The sequence below is a fragment of the Aquila chrysaetos genome, chromosome Z (assembly GCF_900496995.4).
Source record: "Aquila chrysaetos chrysaetos chromosome Z, bAquChr1.4, whole genome shotgun sequence".
In the NCBI taxonomy this organism is placed as follows: Eukaryota; Metazoa; Chordata; class Aves; order Accipitriformes; family Accipitridae; genus Aquila; species Aquila chrysaetos.
The window spans coordinates 25,133,758-25,159,520 of NC_044030.1; the positions used below are offsets into that span (position 1 = coordinate 25,133,758).

At 37.6% G+C, this 25,763-nt stretch overlaps 1 protein-coding gene across 18 annotated transcripts in view; it reads right to left on the reverse strand.

Moving 5' to 3' along the window:
• The window catches only part of FER (FER tyrosine kinase), a 204,697-nt gene that overhangs the window by 161,732 nt on the left and 17,202 nt on the right, over positions 1-25,763 (reverse strand). For 14 of the 18 annotated variants that reach the window (XM_030003736.2, XM_030003742.2, XM_041120640.1 and 11 more), the window contains 3 exons: positions 22,975-23,233; positions 18,650-18,823; positions 15,292-15,391 (listed from right to left, as the gene is read on the reverse strand). In XM_030003736.2, the coding sequence (XP_029859596.1) occupies positions 15,292-15,391; positions 18,650-18,823; positions 22,975-23,181 (481 nt within the window). In that variant the 5' untranslated portion in view covers positions 23,182-23,233. Of the gene's footprint in view, positions 1-10,436; positions 13,119-15,291; positions 15,392-18,649; positions 18,824-18,955; positions 20,294-22,974; positions 23,234-25,763 lie in introns of those variants that run through there. The other 4 variants (XR_005931516.1, XR_003921813.2, XM_041120641.1 and 1 more) reach the window with 4 other exon arrangements.

Below are 25,763 nucleotides of genomic sequence, written 5' to 3' on the forward strand. Positions count from 1 at the left end.
GTATCATGATCTGGAGGTTGGCTCTAGAATCTCAGCTCTACACTGTTAGAGACTAGAAGTCGTCAATTTCATGCTGACAAGACCAGTTCAGTGCTGAAGGTGAGAGCTACAAGGTACATCAAGAAGTCACCTATTCTGTTCTTTGCCACAGTAATTGCACAACTATGTGGCATATGTTTTTATGATTTCCCAAGATCTCCAATGACAGATAACTTTGCAACTTCCTAGTACCGTTCAGGTCTAGTGCTACGCTAGCTGAAAGCATTGTCCCTGCCTCTTCACTCTCCAATGTAAATATTTATTGCTTTAATTTAAACCCCTACTTACTTCTTATGTGCCATGGCTATGAAAAACAGATTCTACCATCCTCTGCAATCTATCTTTTATACATTAAATTCCATACTCTCCTCTTCTGCCCAATCTTCTAAACTTCATACTAACGGACCTACAGGTCTTCCCTTACAAGTCCTGTTGTCTTTTTGCAGTTGACTGGTTCACAGTCTTACACAAGTGCAACTTCAGTCAAGGCTCAAAGCCAAAGAATAACTTACAGTCTAGATACTTCTAGCTAAGACAGGAAAGGGGAAAGAAGGAGAAGGGGAAGAGGAAGGGCAAGGGCAAGGGCAAGGGCAAGGAAGGGAAGGACATGTCTTTTTTGAATACCATACAAACATGGCATCACTGATTACTTTTACTTTGGCATCTGATCCTGCCAAGTAACACTACTTTTTTGAGATTCATCTCTCAGTTTATCAAATTATTTTTAACACTACAAGCTCCCCTCCACTGCACTTTCAAACTCTTCAAAGCATAGAGATGTCCGGGAATTTAATAAACAAACTCTGAAAAAAAGTAATGAAACACTGAAAGATGACTCAAACCTAATCTCAACATATATCCTGCAATGTCCCACAGGATACATTATTCTGACAGGACATCATTAACAACCTTTTTCCAAGCAGCTTTACGCAAACACTTTTGTACCTCTACTAGAATATTTTCATCTTGGTCATACACTGCCCTTGTCATAAAAGGATATGATATTATTTTGACATGATTCCTTGTTGAGACACATAAGCTCTTATTCATATCCATGTTATGGTCTTGATATTTATGAATTGTCTCATTACTTTTTCAGGAAATAAAGGCATTTTAAATGAATCCTATATCTGCAATTACCAAGTGTAGATTCACAATTACTTGCACAGATAAACATACACTAACGCAGTCTCATTCAGATTGCTACATTTCTTATAGTCTTAATATAATTTAAGCGATAAAAAGAATTTGTATTTTAACATTTCTACCACTTATAACAAAGTAGTTGAAAAAAAAAGAAAAAGGAAGCATTCGTAGCTAAGTGGCAGAACAGAAGCTTGACAGCAGACCTTGAAAAGCTGAAATTGTGTCATATGAGGAATACACAAAGGACAGTGAACTCCAATAAATTAAAGTACAGAAACATGTTAAAAGCACATCCAAAAAAAGCTGAGGGAAAAACTTGTAAAACAGTAACAAACCCTCTTTCATATACATTGGAGTCAGCAAGCTTGTCAGAAGATGGAAAAGACAGTCACTATATAAAAGGAGCTGGTAGGAAAAGAAAACAAGATTTTTTTGCATCTGTGTTCACTATGAAAGACCTTCAGAGATTTCCAGGCTGAAATGTCTCTGTGAAAGAGTCAATGAGTCTCTCTCTTCTGAGGTGTCAGAAGGAGAGGTTAGAGAATAAATGAAATAAAAAGAAACTATGAGGACTGGATGGTGTTTGGCTTTGGAACTTTAAAGGAACTTCAGAACGTTTTAGCTGAAATATTATGACTAGTTTTTACAGGAGGAAGTAGGCACTCAATGGAGTGCCCCAGGAATATCAGTTGGGTCCTGATACATGAGGTGATGATGATGAAGACAGTGTCCGAGGGAAGCAAATAGGGGAACCAAATGTGAAGAACTGGGAAAAAACCTTAAGATGTACTGATTAAATTACAAAATGGTAAATTATAGTGTGAATATTTATAGAGATGCATACGGGGAAAAAACTGTTCAAGCTTAGTAATCTGTTGTAAGCTTACTGAATGCACTCGGGAATGAGATCTTGGGGTTAGTACAGAAAGATTGATGGAAATCTTAACTCAGTGTTCAGCAGCTGTTGAACAAAGATGTTAATTAGCAAAGGACTACACAGCGTTATTATGCCACTGATTAAATCCACATGAAACAGTATGCAGTTCTTTAACCTCAGGGAGGACATACTTGAAATGAAAAAGGTTTAGAGAAGGCATCAAGCATCAGAAAGGTAAGAAACACAAGGAATCCAGAAGGACTGACTAAAATGAGAACTCCTGAAGCACCAGGAAACTGAGGAGCAACATGTGAGACGGGACACACAGTTAACAACCTCTTCCCAACCTCTTTCAATGTAATCACTGTAAGGCATTATATAGAAATAGTATATACTTTGTTAGAAACAAAGGACATTCTTCTTCAACTAGCTTGTAGGTAACCTATGCAATCTTTTGGTCAAAGTTATCGTAAGCATGAAAAACTTATGTGGTTTAATAGTGAATGGACATGTGTACACAAAAAAAAATCTTGAAGAGCTACTAAGAACTAAGAGAGACAGCACTTCTGACTTAGGAACTCCCTAGGTAACAAATTACCATGAAGTTGAGACAGCTGCCTATTTGCTTCTCCTCATAGGGCTCTCTAGACATTTGCTACCTCACCACCATCAGCTACATTTTAAACACAGAGTAATAAAAATTACTTTAAAAGGGTATTATGTCTGTCATTTAACTGAAAACAATTAACTGCTGACCTAATTTTATATGTGGAAGGAACCGACTTCTTACACTATAGTTTAGCTAAATGAACAAAGTTATTCTGCACAACAAAGACAAAACACATCTCCACAGCTGTCACCAGAGAAGTATTTTTCATTTAGGTATGAATGAAACAATCCACTCTCAAAATTTCTGTAAAACTGTTTTGGAGATACAACAATGTCAACTCTCTCTAAAACTTTTGTCAGACATAACAGGTTTTACCTTTGGCAAACAATCAAAACTTCATGGGAAGACTAATTTTTTTTATTTCCCCCTAACATAAAAACATTGCATTATTTATTTCTAAATTAAATATAGATCATCTGGAGGAAAAATAAAAATCCAACACATCACGCCCAAAATAACATCCCAGAAGTTACGATACCACCAAACATATGCATGTCTGACAGCAGTGTACCAATATAATGGGATGATATACAATCCCATTTTCACATCTGCCTCAAGGACTAAATTCATTCTCTACATACATTATTCTTCAGCAGAACACCTCAACTAATTTCAGAATAAATTGAAGTATCATACATGCTTAGTTTCTAAATACAGTAGGCTACAGTGTCAACCTGGTCGCCTGCAGACCAGGACATATACACTATAAGGTCTTTCTGGAGAATGTGAACATAGGGAAATAACAGAAGGTGACTGAAGAAGGTTTGGAGGGGAAGAGGTCAAGTAGTAGTTACAGTCTAGGGACCGGATGAAAGAGGAGAGGACGAGGCAGCTGGAAGTCAGAGCTAGAAGCGCCAAGTTTTGTTTGCCCTGGCCCATTCCCTTGGGAGATACAATGGCCAGGGAAACAGGAAGAGGGAGACAAGGTGCTAGCAGAGGCAGAAATGCTGGATTATTTCTTGGGTTTATTGTATGTTTGGCCACTCCTACTCAAGCATGCCCTAGATTACATAATCCAAAATTATATCCATATGTCATCATTTAAGATCTTAAAACCTACAACTTGTCCATGCATGTCTTGAAAATACATCCCCTATCAGCTTTCAGCTTAGCAAAAATCAGCGTATGTCAAATTATACCATGTACCATCAGTATAGGCTTCTGACCTATGGACAACAAACAGCCTTCAGCGGTTAAACTAAACCGAAAATTTACATTAAAAATGATACATAACTAGACACTTATCAATGCTATCTCTCTTTCAGAAACCTCATTCATGGCTAAACTATCCCATTTTCCCATCTGCCTTGAGGACTAAATTCCTTTGCTATACATTATTCCTCAGCAGAACACCTCAACTAATTGCAAAATAAATCAAATTATCACATACACTCAACTTTTAAATACAGCCTTTGGATCTATAATTAATACAACACAGCTAGAGTATTATTTCCATATTGTAATCTATTTTTTAAAGCAGCAAAATGCAGTGAGGCAGAGTACACAGTTGTTCTACATATCAATTAGCACAGAGGAAAACATCCAATTTTCTTTATCTGTATAATGAATTTCATAAATAGATCTAATTATAATTCTACTGCCATCAGTTGTTGACAAAACTGTTTCATGTTTATAGAACCTGACTGTGTATACAATATGTCATGCCATAGACAGTATTATGAAGCTTGCAAAATTCAATTATGAAAGTTTGACATTTGCAAAGTAAAGGCTGGCATTCCTTTTAAAACATTCTAGAGTCAAGTACTTCAATTTCTAATAAAAACTCTTTTAAGATTTTATTACATAGAGTACAACAGAGCCATCCAAAAAAAAATGTTTTAGGGTATTTTCTATTAAAAAGGCAGATTTGAAACTCCAAAGTTCTTACAATCGTAAGTATTAGTCTCTTGTAGCCTAACATTCACCTAGAATGGAAGAACAGAAACTGGACAGGACAACCAGCTGAGAGCAACTGAGAAAAATTTCAGGTCATAGTGTTCACTTCATCTTTTTTTAAATAAGCATCAGTATGATGCTTATTTAAGAGAGAGACATGTATTTGACAGATGGACCACTTACTGGATAAGGAATTGGCTGGACAGTCGCACTCAAAGAGTTGCAGTCAATGGCTCAATGTCCAAGTGGAGACCAGTGACAAGTGGCATTCCTCAGGGGTCAGTACTGGGACCAGCGCTGTTTAACATCTTTGTCGGGGACATGGACAGTGGGATAGAGTGCTCCCTCAGCAACTTTGCCGACAACACCAAGCTGCATGGTGCAGTTGACATGCTGGAGGGAAGGGATGCCATTCAGAGGGACCTTGACCAGCTTGAGAGGTGGGCCCCTCCGAACATCATGAAGTTCAACAAGGCCAAGTGCAAGGTCTTGCACATGGGTCAGGGCAATCCCAAGCACAAATACAGGCTGGACAAAGAGTGGATTGAGGGCAGTCCTGAGCAGGACTTGGGGGTGTTCGTTGACAAGGAGTTCAACACGACCCTGCAGTGTGCGTCTGCAGCCCAGAAAGCCAACCGTATCCCGGGCTGCCTCAAAAGAAGTGTGACTAGCAGGTCAAGGGAGGCGATTCTCCCCCTCTACTCAGAGGGCTGAGCACCTCTCCTATGAAGACAGGCCAAGAGAGTTGGGGTTGTTCAGCCTGGAGAAGAGAAGGCTCCGGGGACACCTTACAGCAGCCTTCCAGCACCTAAAGGGGGCCTACAAGAAAGCCCGAGAGGAACTTTTTACAAGGACATGAGTGATAGGAGAAGGGGTAATGGCTTTAAACTGAAAGAGGGTAGATTTAGATTAGATGTAAGCAAGAAGTTCTTGACTGTGAGAGTGGTGAGGCACTGGAACAGGCTGCTCAGAGAGGTTGTGGATGCCCCATCCCTGGAAGGCTTCAAGGCCAGGTTGGATGGGGCTTTGAGCAACCTGGTCTAGTGGAAGGTGTCCCTGCCCATGGCAGGGGGGTTGGAGCTAGATGGTCTTTAAGGTCCCTTCCAACCCAAACCATTCTATGATTCTATGTACAGTGCAATTGCCTCAAAGAAACTGACTTTCAGAAAATAAGTATTACAAATACGGAAAATTTTCATACATATTTTGGATTAAAAAGAAATAACCATACTGAAGAGTTCAGGTACCTACCTCCATACAACTTCTCCTGGTTGGTCAAAAATTGTAAGTCAAGGCTCATATCCCCTTATATTGTTCACTACATTTAGTTATCACTGATTTCAATAAAATTTAACACTTGTGAGGTCTTCAAATTGGCATTATAGATTTTGATGTACTATTCAAACAACAAAATTCTGCCTCTGTGGAATACAGCGTAAAGCACACACTAATTCACACAGGACAAGGAACCACCTCCTGAAGGTTACCTGTAGTGTGACATTTAAGACTCAAGCCAAGATTTGGTACAAGCTTAGCCGTTCAGATTTCAAACCCAGCTTCACGATAGCATAGGTTACACTAATGACTGAGGCCTACATCCACTGTTGTTGTTTCTGCAAATTCCAGTTAAGCTGCTTTAGTTACAGCCCTTCAGCTAAATCTTATGGGCAAGGAAATGCCCAAAGGACAAAATAATTTTCTTAAAGATCTATTCTTTTCAAAGAGAAACAACATACAGTAAAAATCTCAGGTTTGACTAAAATGAAATACAAAGCTTTCCCGTCAAAATCAAAACAAACATTATGGATTGGTTAACTACAGAAAGATGTTACAAAGAATTTGACACTGAATGCAGTAAGAAATTACTTTTTTGTGTCTACATTGTAAATCAGCTGCTAGCAAAAAAGCTCAACAGTATACTTCAATGGATACATGCTACCATAAGCCCTGAACTTATTTCATTGCAAATGTAACAATCAGCCTTTCAACTCAGACAAAACCCTATACCAATGACATCCTGCTCTACAGAAAGATTGTATTTTTTCCTCTCAGTGTTGCTTTGCAACAATGGTAAGAAAAACTGTCTAGAAGACCTCCCGGAAGTATCAGTTATTAAGCTCTTTGTTCTTAAGTTTGCTTTGGTTTTATTTGATTTGTTTCTTTGGGACCTTTGAGGACATGAAAGAAGAAAAAAAAATTAAAGAATAAAAACTTGAGAAGACACAGAAAGCTAAAAACTTGCCAACGTCTAAGCATGTATTCATGCCTGAGATGCACTCTCAAATTTTTGCATTTTTAAGTGTTTGCTCTTAAAAGACAGTATCATAATTGCTTTTTGAGGAGGCATAACTGAAATACTGAATAGTTTGTGAAAACAACATAAATCTGTCAGAGTTAGGCATATTTTGGAATGTTTACAAGTAGAAAGAATTTCTTGTCCAATTTTCAGAAATATCGGAAAAAGTCTGTCTGGAGTCCGATGTTAAGATATTTCATGAAGGACTGCCCCCTGCCTCTCACTCTTGGTAACTTCAGTGATACCGATAGGTATGACATTCAGCCATTAAGAAGTTATGACAAAGTGTTCATAAAAAAGCGAATAGAGATCGTTATAAAGGCTTAGCTCACAACAGATGAATTAACTTTCTGGATTTATAACTCCTGGCATTGAAACGTGACCTTTGGCTTCAGTGCACAGAGAATGCTGTCCCATGAAGAAACACAAATGAAGATAACGTCCATCTGACAAAGGAGAATATCATTCTATAATGAAAGTTCAGGTTTTGACAATGAATTTAATTTAGTTTAAAAAGCAGGCAGAGACACACCTGACTGCCAATAGAAACAGTGAGAAGCCTTAAATATGCTACAACTGTGGAAACAGAAAAGCAGCAGAATTACAGGACAAACAAAATGAAAATTAGAGTGGCAATCTAAAGATCTACACATGAGTAATAGGGGGGAAGAAAATCCTCATACATAAATAAAACTATGACTAACAATGCCAGAGAAACTTGGAGGACTAGAACATATGTCAATAAATCACATAACTGCCTCTGTAGTTCAGGAAGTGCAAGAAGCAAAACCACACAAATTTCTGAGCATGGGTAAATACAGGGAAAAACACCAGAAGCAATGTTATAATAAATGTGAGTACCAATGACACTGCCAGGGGAAACCTGGACAGTATCAAAAGTGACTACAGAGCTCTTGAATGCAGCCATCAAGGTCATGGAGGTCCAGGTGGTGTCCTTCTCAATCCTGTCAGTGAGGGGAAAGGGTGCGAGGAGGGCACTGACAGTACAGATCAATAAGTAGCTGTGGAGCTGGTGTTGGTGACAGGGTTCTGGGTTCTACAACCATGGGACCCTGTTTGCAGACCACTGTCTGCTTGGGAGATGGGAAGCACCTTACTAAGCATGGTAAAACTATTTTTGCCAATAGGATGGCTGACCTCATTGGAAAGGCTTTAAACTAGGAAACATGGGGGAGGAAGAGGGTGACCCGCAGTCCTGAGAGCGCAATGGATGAGATTGCCGAGTAAAGGGCATGGCGTAGTGTGACGAGAAGGGATCACAAAGTAAACAAAATGGGGTTGGCTGGGATCACCTCCAGCACCTGCATGTGGGCAAGGAGGTTCCTACAAGGCACCTCTGTGGAAAAATCCCCCGAAATCCTCTCCAGGAACTCAACATGCTGGGGTGCCATGCTTAAGTGCCTGTATACTACTGCATGCAGCATAGGGAATACGCATGGTGAGTTAGAGATCTGTGTGCAGTTGCAGGGTTATGATCTTGTCGGGCATGGTGGGATGGCTCCCATGACTGGAGTGTTGCAATGGAGAGATACAGGCTCTTAGGGAAAGACAGACCAAGAAGACAGCCAGAGGGAGTTCCCCTTTATATGACAGAGCAGCTGGAGAGCATGGAGCTCTGCCTGGGGATAGATGAGGAGTCAACAGAGAGCTTATAGGTTGGGATTAAAGAGAGGACATGCAAGGTCCCAGGAAAAGCCAAGAAGCTTGGCTTCAGAGGTGTTATAATTTCCTGTATTATAACCTCACTAGAGTATTACAGCATTTGATTTCAGGAAATTTTAAAATGGAAAAAAAAAAGGGGGGAGTACCAGGGCTTTCGCTTTTCTATTTTTTTTTCCAAATGAAGCAATAATCCTCCTCTGAGAAAACATGCAACTCTCCAGCATATAGTAATGTTTCAGACAGAAAAAACATTTCTTCCTTGGTTTGCTTTAGAATCTTTTATTTTTGTAAATCTCAGTACTAAAGTATAAAGTTGTCAATGCATATAGTGATCTATTAGACATTTCCCAATGTTTATGATAGCAGTTTTTCAAATAATTTCCCAGAACTGCATTTATCTTTTCATCTACATATTTTTCAGCATTTTCAATAACAGAGGCAATTTCTGAACATTTTGCTGTCTCCACGTTTGTTTATCAATAACAAACCTCCCATATAGTCACTTCCTTATTTATTTCAACTCTGGAGACACACATTTTCACAGACCATTATTTCGTTTTGCCTAGAAAAGAATATTCCTTTATATTATTTTTTTTGCACTATTCTACTGAACACATCCTTTGTAGTCCTGAATGAGATGACCAAAGCTTTCAAACAGATCTTCTAACAATGTTTTTTTTAAAGCAATAAAATATTTTTACATTAAAGAAACCTAAAGCTCGACTTAAATCTGCTTCCACAGACTGGTAAGTGGAGGGTATACTAGTGGGACCCCAGCACTATCTTTGTCTTAAGCAAATTTTGATAAGGACTAAGCACTTCTTAAATTAAAGCAAGTAATTTTAAAACCTAGATATGACAGAAAAAAAGACTACCCTTACAGTGATATATCAAGCCACTGTAACTATGTATATTCAAGGTAATTGATTCCTAAACTGAAGAATATGTTACACAATTTACAGTGAATTCTTGAGAAAAATTTCTTGCCCCCTGCTTTTGGAGGCAACCCTCTAACTTCTCCATTTCTTCTATTAAGCATTTCCTCATAGTTTGTTCAATTCCCCAAGTCATCGTCACTGAATAGAAAACACATAGCTTGTAGAACTTGCTTTATAACTGATTATTCTGTATTACCCATTTAAATTATTTTGGGACCTTCCTGACCCAAGTTATCTGCTTGAACTCAGTATTTCATATAATGCTAGGCATGTCTAAATACCACAGATGATTATGAAAATTATTTCCTCACATGATAGTTCTTATTGATGCCAAGAAAACCACCAGTGACACAACTTTTACCCAGTGATACAATTTTTGAAGCATTCTGTTTCCCATGCTGAGCCTGGCTTCACTTCCCTAAGACTAGACTAGACTAGAATATTTCAGTTGGAAGGGACCTACAACCATCACCTAGTCCAACTGTCTGACTACTTCGGGGCTGACCAAAAGTTAAAGCATATTTTGAAGGGCATTGTCCAAATGCCTCCTGAACACTGACAGGCTTGGGGCATCAACCACCTCTCTAGGAAGCCTGTTCCAGTGCTTGACCACCCTCTCGGTAAAGAAATGCTTCCTCACATCCAGTCTAAACCTCCCCTGGCGCAGCTTTGAGCCATTCCCAGGTGTTCTGTCACAGGATCCCAGGGAGAAGAGCTCAGCACCTCCCTCTCCACTTCCCCTCCTTCAGAAGCTGTAGAGAACAATGGGGTCACCCCTCAGCCTCCTTTTCTCCAAATTAGACAAACCTGAAGTCCTCAGCCACTCCTCACAGGACATGCCTTCCAGCCCTTTCACCAATTTGGTTGCCCTCCTCTGGATGCATTCAAGGACCTTCACACCCTCCTTAAATTGTGGGGCCCAGAACTGCACACGGTATTCAAGGTGAGGCCGCACCAATGGTAAATAAAGCAGGATAATCACCTCTTTTGAACAGCTGGTTATCCTGTGTTTGATGCTCCCCCAGATGTGGTTTGCCCTCTTGGCTGCCAGGGCACACTGCTGACTCATGCTGAGCCTGCTGTCAACCACCACCCCAGATCCCTTTCTGCAGGGCTGCTCCACAGCCACTCCTCTCCCAAGTTACACTTGTGTCCAGAAGTTAGGAGACTTTAAAAACAATTTATACCGATCTACAAAGTACTTTTTATAGAAACTGCTGCAACTAAACTAGGATGGCTTTGAATGTTAGTTATGTCTCAGGAAGCAAACTCTGAAATTTAGCGAGTGACCAGCCTTATCATGACTCTCCAAGAGATGCAAATGCAGTGCTCTTAATTAACACAGGTTTCACAAGACCAAAATCACAAAGACAGACATAAAGAAGATAGGATCTTGGCTTTTAATCTCTAAGGGCTTTTTTCCCTTTATGTCTTGGAAGAGGCTTACATGAACGTGTTTCTTCAACAAATAAAAACACCCACTCCCTCCTCCACTCAACTTATTTCTGAGAAGAGGATAAGAAGTTTTTCCCAAACTTTATTCAACAAATTAATGACTGCAAATAACAAATAGTTTTCTAATGGGAAAAAACTATTTGTATATACTTAGAGACTTCAAATTTACAAAATACAAGACCTAAACTTCTGATTTAAGAATTAGTTCAACATTAAGCAGATAACTTTATTAAGATTAACAAATAATATAGTATAAAAATAGCAAAAATTAAAGTGCAATCTTTTGAACTGCTGTCAGATGTTTGAGCTAATAAGCACCACTAGTAAATTCTCTCAGACCTCAGTGCTGGTCTGTGAGGATTGAGAAGAACACATCCTGGGGCTGCATGTCCATGTTGAGTGGGAGCAATATGCCCAAGCTGGTCCCACACTCCACAAGAAGTCACCAAGATCTTTTGGCTCTGCACTCCCCAGGGTTTCCTGCTCTAGAAGCTATATTTTACACACAAGAAACAACCTTAGCCATTACAAGCATTGGTGGTGTCTATGAGTTGAAATGCTTACAATAGCGTATTAATTTGAAATCCAGCCAGCCTGCTGACGTCTGTAAGACCGACCAGTTCAGCCAGTGTTACTTGTTTTGTCTTAACAATGTGAGAGTTTCAGTTAAAAATAAACTCAAAAAATACCCTACTAGGAGTTTCCCTGATCTCAGGAACAACTAAAGGCAATACATGCCACCAGGAAATGTAGTAGTATAATCACAATTTTACAGGCATCTTAGAATGAATGCACCAGCCACCTAATAAAAGTATTTTCTGCCACTCAGCTATTACAAATAGTAGGATAATAATTTTATTCAATGAAAGCTTTTTCAACAGGTCCCATATTTATCATAGATACAGCCTATGCTGTCGTGCAACTTCAATATGTACCACAGAAGTCACATCAGTTCTGAAGTACTAAATCACAAGAGTTGCAGGGATCAGAAAACATTCTTCCAGCAGATGCAATGTTGTATAATGTGCTAGGTGTACTATTAGTATTTCTAGTCTCTAAATCACAACGTTGTCAGGGAACACAAGCCAGCCTAGGGAAATCTGTAGCAGCATAAAATGAATTTATGAAATTAAATACTTAGAATCAATATATTTTTGCTTTAATATTTACTATTTGTTAAATTGTTAAGAATTAATAATACTTTTCAAATTTTTTATAAAAAACGCAAAGAGAAAATTATTGTTTATGATTCCATGTACTCATCATTTCCTTATTTAAGCTTTTTTTATATAGCAATAAGTAGCATTTAATCAAAAAACTCGAGGATGAAAACATCAGCAACCCCCCCAGACACATTCTGAACTGCATTTAATAAAGATGCACAATTCTGCAGAAACAAAAATAATTGTGGAAATAGCAAACTTAAGCAGAAGCAGTTACTTATCCAACCAAATGAGATTCAAACTGTAATGAGCTATCACACTTGATATCTACAACTGTTCTACAGTTTCTATTTTGTGTTCTTTACCCATTATTTATGAAACTTTTTTTTAGAAGCTTTGTGACTTGTTCTTTAGCCAAACAATGTCTTTCTCATTTGGCATAAATTTTGTTTTGATGTGTTTTCCTGCAGCAGCAACATCAACATCCCACACTCTATTTACCTTGTTACTCAGCATCACTGATGTCAGCACAGCATCGTAGGCTCAGAGTTGTACACAATCTGTGAGTGTTGTTTTGGACCCCTGTTGTAAGAAGTCTACACCATTTTTGTCAATATCACACATCCAAAAGATTTCAATGGGCTGTCCATTTCATTATCTAATAAGTTTTTATCTTGTATTTTGCTCCAATGACCGCAGTATGCACTATGACCCAGCACACCCTGATGCCCCAATTCTGCAAAGGAACATGCTGTGCATTCCCAGTATATACTACTTTTTTTTTTTCCCCTGAAGTTTACCAATCTAGAAGAGACTATTGGAATCAATTTGTCCATAGTCCCAGTTGCTGAAGTATGCCTCATTAGAGATGCAGTGGGGTAGTTCAGCTTGCTGACTTCATCCCCTCTCAGCTTGCTTTCTCTCACCATACATTAAAAAAACTAAGAATTAAGGACTGAAAAAAAAGCAAAAAACTATCAATCAAGTAACACCAACCAGACTGCCTGACACCTGGGGTCTCCACGCCCAAGAACAAGCAACCAGGCTGCATTTGTGATTCCCATGGTAATCACTGGTCCAGAAAGGAGCAGCAACAAATGACTAAATGGGGTAAGGGCTAGAACAAACGAGATGAATCAGTCACTTCTGACTGAGACAGCATGCAGTCAATAGTGGCCACAACAGGGCAGTGCAATCCAGCCTAAGGACCAAGTGGCAGCCAAAGCTTAGTTGGTGCACCCTCTGCAACACAACTGTCCCACTGCTTACCTTATGCCCAAGCAGAAGCAGTGCTAGCAGAGGGTTCCCCAGCACAGCTCCTGAGCCAGTATCTCAGACGCTTTCACCTTTCTTCAGATCTGGAGAGCACAAAGCCTTCCATGATGAAGCTCCTGCATCCTTTAGAAAGCAGTTCCCTTTTCCTCACTACGAAACTATCAAAAAATTCCTACCAGCTGCCTTCACATTGCCCTAACACAAATAAAACCTGTAACTAACAAGTATCATTATTCAGTGCTTAACCCTTACTCTTATTCCTCTTTCCACAGGCCCTCTTGGTGTTTTCAGAAAAAAGTGAAAACAGCTGTAACCCTGCATTAGGGCATCAACATGCTGATTCAACGTGACTGTCCCGTTAGCTGGTGGAAAGTATGACACACAGTAATTCCAGTTTACCTGAGAATACTTTGTGACTGCAGAAAAGCATAAAAACAACTACTACTGCAGAAGATCACTTTCCACTGTTTGTAACTTTGCCAGGCTTTACCCTTTTCAGTTAATATCCTCTACTGTGTGTGTTTAGCCCAGACTTTAATATCAGTTTTAACAACTCAACCAAAAACCAGGGAAATAATTCTCCTCCCAAACTAGAGAGCCACTTGTACCTCTTCCAGTAAGAGCTCTAGTAAACTTACTCTCTCACTAGAAGATGGCTTTGCTATTCCAAAACAAAACAAAACAAAGTCACTAAATTTCAAAATCACTACACTTCCAAAACAGAGAAATTTCTATAGTCATTCCTTTGTGTGACTTGCATTCTATTCCTGTTTTCCACGTTACATACTATATGTTCCCATGTTAAGTAGTTACTTGGGGATAAACCAAGCAACAGAATTAAAGTTATATGTAGAAAACAGCGGGGGAACTGGATGAAATGAACAACTGAGTATGTATTTACATTTTTAAGTGAATACGAACATCAGTAAAAGAAAAAAAAAGCTGAAGCTAAACAGTGCTAAGCATAACTTCTCTTATCCCATGCTCTTCTGTCATTCACATATCAGCTACCGCTCCAAATTTTAGACAAATTTGGAAAGAAACAATCTTTATCTCAGCTACTATATGATACTGATAGCTACTATATTGCACTGTGAATTATAGTTCAACAGAACCAAGGACAATAACTGTCATTTTAGGCAGGCATACAAAAACTTGAAGATGAATCTTGGAATTATATTTACATACTGCCATCCAATTAAGTTTCTCTAAAGAAAGAAAAAAATCTTAGAAAGGCACATAAGGACAATTATTACCAAGATACTTCAATACATCATAGACCAAAGGCTCTCCTTTATCTAATCATTAGCACAAATGAACAGGAATCAAAATCCATGCAGTTTGGACACATCATTCCCCAAAATTCTTAAAAATATCACAGTGTGCAAATGAATTCTTTTCCTCTTTTGCTTAAGGTTGACAAAGGTCAGATCCTTTATACTAACTGTCAAGAACTGATGCTGATGCTACTGCAGCAACCGTAGGTCACAGGATACAAGGAGGCTGCAGCTACAATGTGGATGAGATGGAGTTGCAACCCACTTACCAATATTAACAGTTCATTTAAGCAATTTTACATTTCAAATACATCCACTGAAGGAATAATAGAAGAACTTAAAAGGATTACCATTTATATTAAAAGAAGGGCTATGCCTTATTTTATGATTTTTTAAAAAGAGTACCACCAAGTACACATGATGACAATTAGCCTGTCTTACTTAAGATACTAAATAAGCTTTTGTATTTAATAGAGTTGCTCAAAATAAAAACATTATCCTGTTTCACTGTATGAGTTTTAGCAAGTTTGAAAATGGCACTAACAAATAGACGAAATTAACACAAGTCAGTCATACCTTTAGCCACAGCTTCTTTATACTTTTCTTTGGCAGAATTTACTTCTTTTATTAGTTGTCTATAGCTAGATTTTAGTTTCTCTAGTTCTGTCTTTGTGACCTTTAAGAAAACAGAAATATAAAAAGTATTAAAAATACTTACCCTCAACATATAAAAAACCTCATAGCATCAGTGAAAGAGAATTAACAGGATTATTTTCCAAAATAAGGATGTTACTACCACTTTCCATTGCCTTGAGATAATCTTAATAGGATATTACATGGTGTAACAATCAAAATCAATAAATGTGTGGAATGAAATAAGAGGCTAAAACAGTGATCCCCATCCACACCAGTGTAATGAAAAATACATTTAGGAAATCCAGCTAATCACAGACACTATTTAATTTCAGTGACAAAGGAAAAAAAGCACCAAAAAGATGCTTAATAAATCATACTAGATGAAAAAGTTCTATGCATTGGAAAGAAACCTTTTAGAACCAAAAAAAAAAAAAAAAAAAAAAAAAAAGCCAAAATAGAAGAATTTTTAGATATTACAGTTTGTACAAACAGCTTAGAAACAGCAACTGTGCATGAACCAATCTATCTGTTGTAAGACTTAAATCCCTAAAAAGGAAAAGTCTCTTCTATCCCCAACTTTGATTCATTGTGTGAAAAAATTAGTGCACTGTTCAGAAATAATCACAAATCATGAATTTGCAAGCAAAAGCTGATAACAAACCAGCCCCTACAATACCAAAAAGGTGGCATATACAGTAAGAAAAAGTAAAAACTGACAAAAAGAAAAATACACTTACAATGGGAAATCATGGAAGAGGAATTTAATTTAATGGAAGTGCTCCCCTCGATGAATGTGCACAAAAGGAAGTCCATTCCTCTTGCAGCTGGCATGAGGAAGGCTGGAGTTCACAATTCTCCTTTTTGTCATGAGGCAAGGCCCAGATACCACTACTTTCACCCTCAGTAACAACATCTGGAAACTTAATGGAATTCCTCAAAGAGCCAACAAGGTGCTATCTACAGTTTCTATTTCTGGGCCAAATTTGCAAAGATTTAAAGGCAGGAACTTTTCTCCACATCAGTCCCATATTCTCATCTCCTATTCCTACACATTGTAAATTATACTCACAACTGTTGTTATTATAGACTAATAGAGGTGATACAGGAAAAAATAACTTCATGACAAACTTGTATTATAGACACCACAAGAAATGGAGAAAAAGATGAAATTAGGAAGCAGTGAACACAATTAAGACATAAATAACAAGGAACGGCTTCTCTTACAGAAAACTGGAAAACAAAAGGTAAGCCGGCCACTAGTATTAAGAAACCTTTGTAATAATTGTAAAATGTATTTTACTGATTCTGACTGTGTTCTTCCAATAGACAAGAACAAAACCAACAGCACCTCTGTCCTCAAACAATTAAGGAACTAAGATGGTCAAGGATTATCTTAAAGCCAGTTTTTATATCAAAAAGTCTTGCCCACCTAACTAGCATAGTATTGTACTTTTTTTCCTCAAATTTCATGAAGAAAAAATATCCAACATCTTAATGGGAATTGGAATAAATCTACAAGATACAAGTTTTACTATATTTGTGTAAAAGACATGGTATTTCACTGTCCTTTAGGATTTTTTCAAAAAGATTCCTCACTGTAGAGGTGTCTAGAATAAGAAAGGATGACATATATGCATTTCACCTAGACAAAAACACTTTTTTTTGCCAGTGTATCCTAAAGATATGAACTGCACAGACACTGATCTTCACAAGGTTTGGATAATGTCCTGGGAAATAATAAGTATTCTGCTTCTGTGTGTAACAAAAGCAGAAATAATACCACAGAACATGAGAAGTATTTTAGATTTCTGGGAACCATTCTGTAAGTGCTCCAGTGACACAAACCTTTGAACAAACAATGTCAGCTAACAATGAAAGAACATATCATATCTAGCCAGAATGCTATTCAAATGCTTCTTAGGAAAATCAGGAAGGGGGAAAAAAAAAATCCAAATAACAATGCAAGCTTATTCATCAGGATGCAAAATATTTGCGTGGCTATGCAGCCCATAATTAATTAAAATCAATATGGTTTGTAATTAATCATTTGGGGAATGCTCAATATGCACTATATTTTTTGAAAAAGCCTTATTTTAAAAGACGGTTTTATTAGAGTTAACTTATTAACAGAAAAAAACATGTTTTGTACCGTCTTTAAAAGTATACCTGAACTTCCAGCAGCCTTGTTTCACCTAGCATCTCTTTCTTATGTTTCTTTCTTTCTTTCTCCATTTGTCCAATTTTCTCTATATTTAACCTCTATTATTTCTAACATACGCTATCAGTTTTTCTTCTTCTTCCATCCTGACTATTTTCAGATACAACAATCCATAAGTGGTTGTGAGTGAGTATTTGGCTTGGAAATTTTATCAGATAAGACAGCCTAGTGAGCATGCATCAAAAAGGATGTACTCCCCATAGTCAATACCTGGGGAAGATGCCAAGATCCTAGCATATTATGGAAGCAGTCCTATTAGAGACAACATTTTTAACTTAATATATGTATAGTACTAGTTTAAAGTTCTTCTCATAACCAGCCCAAGAATCTTCCACTTGGCAGTCCATGACTTTTGTATTGTACTACTTAGATGTTACATTTTAATTACACTACTCCAAATCTCAAAGTCTCTGCTGGAAGAAAGAAGAAACAGTGCTTTTCCTTCTCTCAGTAGACCTTTCAGACTATCAATCTTTTTTTTGATACTTGCAGTTAAACTTCCCCCAGAGCACCTGAATAAAAGTGCGATTTCTGTCAGCTTTACTGACTAAATACAGTGTTTTCAACATAAGCAGGACAACCGACATGTAACAGAAAAGGCCCTGAAGAGCTCCATCTGCAGCCTTAATGTTTGTTTACACTTGATTTATATTTTAGAACAGGGACTTGAATCCTGTTCCCACCCAAAACAGTCTGGACTGTCAAGAGCATTCATTAACAAAAGTTTTCAGTGCCCTAGTCCCAGGGAAGTCTAGAGTGGAATGAGAACAGGAAGAGAGATGGAATAGAGAAGTGTCACACAGAATCATCCTTTACTGGAACAAGAGCATTTCCAGTGCTATCTGTCCATAGAAATTCATATAGAAGAACGGTTTCCATCTCTGCCTTGTCAGCTAGCAGCGGAGAGAAAATGTGGAACAAATACCTAAAATTTATACTAGGCATTCTACATACGACAAATCACTACTTTTACCATAGCACAAACAAAAACAGAGGAACTAAAATAATCCACTCTCAATATATTACTTTTTAAACATACAAAACTATAATAAATTTATAAAGCACCATTGAATAAAATACCTTGTACATCTCTGCTTCAATTTGTTGATGAACACCTACGTAACTCTTCTTAACTTGCTGCTTATCTTTGATCATCATTGTAAGCCGATGCAAAGGCCCAGAATTAAGATCCTCTGCATGTGTCTTCATTATTTTGCTCAGCTGTTCTGTTTGCTGTACCACAAGCAACCAAGACTATAAAAAAAAGTCAGAACAGAAAAGCACTTACTTATTCTGGCTTACAAATAACCAAATGATGAACATGAACTTTGGGAAAAGATACATCACTGTTAAAAAAATTCAGTCAAAAAAGTATTTTAAACTTACCCAAATGCACTTGAGATTCTCTAAAATAAAGTTCTTCCTGCTACAGCAGAATCATGCCTCACACTTACTTATAAAATCATAAAAAAGCACCAGAGACAAAAATACAATATTGTATGTTCAGCCTTCAGCACTGTCCTAGTACTTCTGAACACCGATGAAGGCTTTACAACCTTTTTTGGAATACATCCCCAAAACCCCTGTCAAGCATGTTCCCGTGTCCTTTGCTGTCCTGTTTCCCAGCCACAGTTACTCTGTTCAAGCTGACTTCTCTGGCCTTGTCTAAATACCTCACAGTAATATGCATTTAAGTGGTTACAGTTTAAAAGGATACCATTCGTCAGCTGCTTCACATAACTGACAGCATCAGTCAGGCCACCAGTATCAAAGCATAAGGTGCTAACAGGTTAAGAGACACAAGCAGTTACTTGTCTGTCATAGTAACCCAACATATTTCTGTATCCTACTTTAATAACTTCCTTGGCCATTCTGTCAGTCAGTTTTCAGGACAGCTTAATGTGCCATTTGTGCTTTGAATTTTGATTAATAACTGTAATATGAACAGAGAGACTTCCAATGCACCACAGATATGAACATGCAATTAAAGTTCAATTCAAATAAAAGCTTTTGTTAACCTAAAGATCCTTGTCACACTTTCTTGGTGGCAACAGTATTGGATTCCTTAGAGATAACTCCCTGATATTGAATGCTATGCTCTATCTAAAATTTCAGAATGGCTACATGCCATACAATTATCAGGTTTTGAAGGCAGCTAGTATGCTAGTTTTACTAGCATTTATCTTACTCTTACTAAAAACGGAAATCCACCTTAGATCATCACAACTTAGAAAATTAATTTGTTTGGTAGCTTTGGGGTTTCCTTACATCTCATATATGAACATGTATCATAATATTTCCATCTCTACATGATAATGCTGCAATGCAAACTGGATTCTAGAGAAAGAAACAAAAGACAGTTAACTCCTGTATATATTAAACCATCTTCAACATTTCATTTAGTTCATAAATATCCCACAGACTGGCACAGAGCTATCTCAGACTGCTTAGTGTGGTGGTGTAAAAGGTCACAGCCTAAAGCTTCCCGGTATGGCTGCAAACTGTTTCACCTCTCCATTACAGAACACTTTCCAATGACATCAGAAGCCATAATGCAAAGCTGCACAGGACAAAAACACCATTAAACATCTGTCTGAGAAGAGTGGGTCTTGTGGTTATAGAAGAGTTTATAAGAGTGGTCTCAGAGGTGAAAATGTAGTCAGAGTTCTCCATTTTCTTTAAGGCTGATTTATTACTGATGAGGCAGTACTGTTTCAGTCAACCCTGAAAATCACAGCAAAAGCATTTTTCAGCAGGACAAGTACTCTAAAGAAATACTTCGCTCACAATTCACCAAATGAACCTGAGTAAGCCAGAAACATAGCAAAAACTTCCCTTTTTATTAAAAAAACCAATTTGCACATTTTCCTGTTCTTTACATCCCTCTTTCCATATTGATATAACATCAGTTAAACAGGATTTCTGTGATTTTTATGATTATATTTTATTATTTTATATAGGAAAACCTAAAGTTAAAAGCTATACTTGAGGAAAGGCTTCAAAAATTGGGATTTATATGGGACAGAAAAGCAGCTGGGTGGGGATAGTAGAAAAGGCAAAGCATTTCCTTTCACAGAAAATAACCACAATCCATCAAAAGCAATAAAATACAGTATTGTTTGCTTTAACAGTATTTTTTAGATGTATACACACACAAAAGAGCTGTTGGGAAACACTTAAAAATACTGCTTTTCTAGCATTAGCAGCTGCTGCCACTATGCTTTCCAGCAAGTTTGCTGCCTCTGCATGAAAAAAACATAGGACAGATTTTCCCAAACACCGTTTCTCTCAAAGTGCTCACTCTTGCTGTAAACATACAAGAAAATCAAACAAACAAACATAAAAGATTAGACAGCTTGGTATTTGGTTCTGATGCCACATAATAACAAAAATTTAATACGCCGGTATTCCAAATCTTAGAAGATGTAAGATACTGGATTTATGTCCCATAGTATTTGGCTCATACTTTGATTCTGTAACATGTCAGGAAGAGAGAAAAAGTATCATGAAATAATAAAGTAAATTAGAATGAAGTGAGTAAAGTAATCAATAATTCAGACATTTTAACTGCCAAAACCAATATGACAATGTGTCACTACACAACTTTAAAATCCAAGGTCACAGTGAAATTTCAAGACAAGCCCACACAAAAGATCTGTCAGTAGCATATGAGTATTTTTGCTGTTATACAAAGATGTAGGGATCAGGGATGGGGCTTGAGAGAAAAATGGCATCTCCTTGAAAGAAAAAAAAAAAAAAAAAAAAAAAAATCCTGAAAGAACAACTTGAGTGCCTATGTCCAAAAGAAGATTTCAAAATGTGACACACATGCCTGCCTTCAACCCCAAAAGAACATGACTTAAGTCAGATCTTCAGCTTTGTAAAATTGATTTGCTCACAGGAAGTGCCTGTGTCACTGACATGAACCATCCTAGACTGAACTAGTTACATGAAGGTTAAGGGTTGCTTATACCTTATAATGCTAAATGTTCTGATTGCCAATGTTCCCTTACTACTCTAGCCCTAATCCGCTCCATTTCATCACCTTAAAGAATTGGAAAACAGTTTAGCTAGCACATAAGGGCAATTCTAGTGGGGCAAGCATAGTAAGAATTATTAGTCATATCACCAATAATTCTATACAAAACTTTGAGATCCAATAGTAGAAAGCCTGAAAAAAATACCTGACTTCTGCCAATCTTAGGCTAATGACAATGCTTTAATGTTTATTTACAGAAATCATTACAACTTAAATAGCAAAATCCGTAACGAACTGTGTGTAAGACATATAATTGGGTGCAAAGCATTTCAAATACACCACCAAAACACACAGATGAAAAAAAAAAAAAGGTAGTATGTCAATTTACAAGACAAGAATTATTGTGGAGGAAGGAAGCAACAACAGAATTTCTTATAGATAAACACTGTGCAGTGCTACTTTTGGGGCAGCTGAAGCAGGCTAGATATAGCACCAAAGCTTTCACACACACTGCCACTTTAATCTAGTATAAATCCAGACTGCTGCACAAAGAGCAGTCATGTTCCTAGTGCTATGCCATAGCTAGTATTCAAGCAGCCACCCCATAAACTCACTACATAAAAACTGCTTTGTCTAAAATTTAACTTGACCCAAAAAGGGTGTTTTCCTGCACAGAGGAGATCAGGACTCATGCCAGACTGAAGGGACTGCGTAACCACTGCTACAGCAGAAGGGCCAAGAATTGAATAAGCCATTAAAACAGAATAAATAGTTTTCTCTAGTCAGGAAGGAATCCAAGTCAGGAGTGAAGCTTACAAACAAGTGAAATACAGAAGTTTGCTTCATCAGTACCTCTACTGGACTTGCTTTAAATCTGAAAATTAATAATTTGGGGGAAGGACAGCCTTACCTTTATAAAAACTATTTTAAATTGGATACAAAATAACTTCACAATTATGAGAAACATCCTGAATTAATGTTCTGGTTTTACAATACATGCTGCAGTGTGAGTAACAGCTGGAATGCCAGGCTTTGCCTTGGTTTCCTGGCATTTTTCTATTTCTGTCACAAATTCTATATAACATAAACAATAGTTCCTATTTAACTGTCTTAAAAGAAAAGCTTACTATAGCATACTCTATTTTCATCACTAAACAAAGCAGCAGGCTCAACCCAGGATCCTAAAATACTGAATTTCAGAATTCAGGATTGATTCTAGCTCAGTTATTATTTTCAAAGCAAGATTGGACCTCAACTTCTGCATATTCCATGCAGAAACTAAAAGGAGCCCATTTAAAATACTTTGGCAACATTAACTCTCAAGAAGCTGAAAGAACGGGAATCCAACTTAAACTAAACCAAACAAAAACAAACCCAGCACTGTTATTTCCAAGGATATTCCAAACTCAAAATATTTCAGTCTTACCTTGGACACGTTGCTGATATAATCCAATTGACAAGTGCTCTCTTTATCTACTTGATTACAAAGATTCTGTAAAGTGGACGCATACTCCTTATCACTTTTTACTCGCATTACCATAAATTTCTTCACCGTTTCCAGCAGTCGTAGTTCCCAGTCTTGCAGTTTTAATAAAGCATCATGAGAATACTTCAGGTCACCTCCAAACCCCATTTTTTAAGGCACTATATACTACACAGGGGAAAATACAGGCTCTTCACCACATCTGAAAGCAGAACAAGGTTAATGAGACATGTATCAAAAGAAAAACTTCGTGTGACAAAGAGCAACTATTAATGTCTAAACCCTGAAATAACTTAACCATGGGATTAACCACTTACATATACCTCCTCAAAATAAACCAAAAGGAGGGTCAGAGCACTCTTTCAAACACCCATCTATGACTGGTAGAGATCTCAGGCCCAGAACTGTCCTCCAGTTTCCACATGCAAAATGGAAAAAACCTCCCTAACTTAAACTGGAGTTACGAGGGAATACATAAAAGCATCTAAGAAAGACACTAAAGACCAATCCACATATTTAATCAAATAAGGATAGCTGACTGTATCTCCAGACAAGAACCACCAACTACACTGTTTTACTCCTGGTGACCCGAAACATTTGTTTGTCGTGTTTACTGTCCTAAGAGCACAGAAAAATCCAAATAAAACATCAGGTCTCAGGCACAGCATCTGTGGGAAATGGATAACTACTTAGAAGCTTGTTTGCTCCTAAACACTGTGTTAGCAGGCCATTAAACTTGCAGATTTAACGTCCCCAAAATCAGAAAATATCCCAAATCAGGTTCCCCATGCAACCGTCCATTGCTCCCCTGGGACACAAATTAGGGCAGTCCTTCTTCACACAATCTTCCCCTAAGGCAGTCCAGTCTTACCGTACCAAATGGACATCATTTGATAAACAGATAAGAAATGCTGCCTTATGAAATCCTATAACACAACTGCAGGTCAAAGACACCTGTTTGAGCTAGCTCTAAAACACCAGCATCTGATACTGATAAGCACGAGGCCACATCATGGAAGACCTGAACCCACACATAGGAGTAATTTCCACAGACTTGCATAGATTTTGTAATGCAGGCTGAACCCTCTTTTCTGTGTATACACCAAAAACCTATGCCTATACTAATCAGCTTCAAACTAGGTAAGATAAACTTACATAAATGGCAATTATAGTTCCGGACTGCAGTGCAGATACTGCCTATGTACTGCTTATTCACCAATTCCTGCACTCCAGCCAAGTCTTAACTCTTTTGAACACAGAAGTACCAATTTGTTCATAGGCTTTAAATTGCCACTTAAATTAGCAGAGTGTTTTACAAACATTAACACATTTATCTTCCTCACAGCCCATGGGGCAAAGCAGGACTAATAATCATATTTTACACTGAGAACTGAGACACATAAACTAATGTCAACATTGTACTAGCTAATACTGGTATGTACAAGTCTTAAAGACAGACTTTTCAGAGTGCCTAGCATTTTTAGCATATTAAGTACCCAGGGGAAAAAAAAAAAAAAAAAAGAAAGATGTTATTGGTTTCAGTTACCACACAAAATTTCAGAAGGTTTTGCAAATCAGAACATAGCATGATCTCCAGGGTAGCCTGACTCCCAGGTCTCTTCCTGCAGTTCCCTGCCTCCATTAGCTCTTCCAGTAAATTACGGAAATAAGCCTCATCCACTATGTGGTTATTCTCATAACACAAACCATGCTACGTAATGAAAGAAACAAAGATCCTATAAAGAAAGAACAGTGCTGTGTTACTATGCATCTACACAATAGAGACTAGTCAAGGTTGTATGAGTAACCATAAATACCGCAAGCTTTCATATGCTCTTTAATTTGAAGCTGTATATTTTAGTCAGAATTCTTGCTGATGGCTAGGAGCTCAATCATAAAGAGGAACAGTAAATAATTCACGCTGGCTGTATTTATAAAGGATGGACTATGTCATTAGTTGTATTACTGATAATATTTTCACAGCTAAGTTTTAAAAACAGTCTTGCAAAACCACTAGTATTTTAGTAAGATGAGCGAAAGAAAAAATCTTAGAGCACCTACTTATTAACATGACTGGAGCTGCATTGATGATTATTTTACACCCTTTAGACCTATATCCACTTCTGTGACAAAGCTAATTTTTCTCCTAGCACATTTTAGTACATTACCTAAATATCCTAGCACATAGCTATGAGAAAAGACAGTATCTTTTATTTTCTTACATTCCAGATTCAGAAGAGACGGGAACTGAATCTCAGAATGAAGTCTGGCCTTGTGCTATGAGTAAAGTGCTGGATTGCTTGCTTTTTACTGAGAGGCAGGAAGGCAAGGAAGGGAGGAAATATTCTCAGCATATGATATTTCAGTCTGCTTCTACTGACTCACTGTGGAGCCATAAGATTACAAAGATCAACAGAACAGAAGATCCAACAACATCTCACTCCAGCCTGCTAAGCCTGCTTTTGCTAAGTAGTAATCAGATTTTTTTCTGATTACACTATTAGATCCCTGGGTACGTAGGCAAAAATTGTGCACATACTGGACTCTGGTCTTTGTTTTAATTTATTCCATTCACCATGACAGATGCAGCACAGCAAAAATTTGGTTTGCAAAAGTGATAAAATTCTGATTCAGTAAGACTAACAAGCATAAAGTCTCAGAGTTGATGATTCCCAACTGGGTAAGCCAGTCTACGTACACCTTCCTTGTAGATTAAGAAAATGTTCAATCAA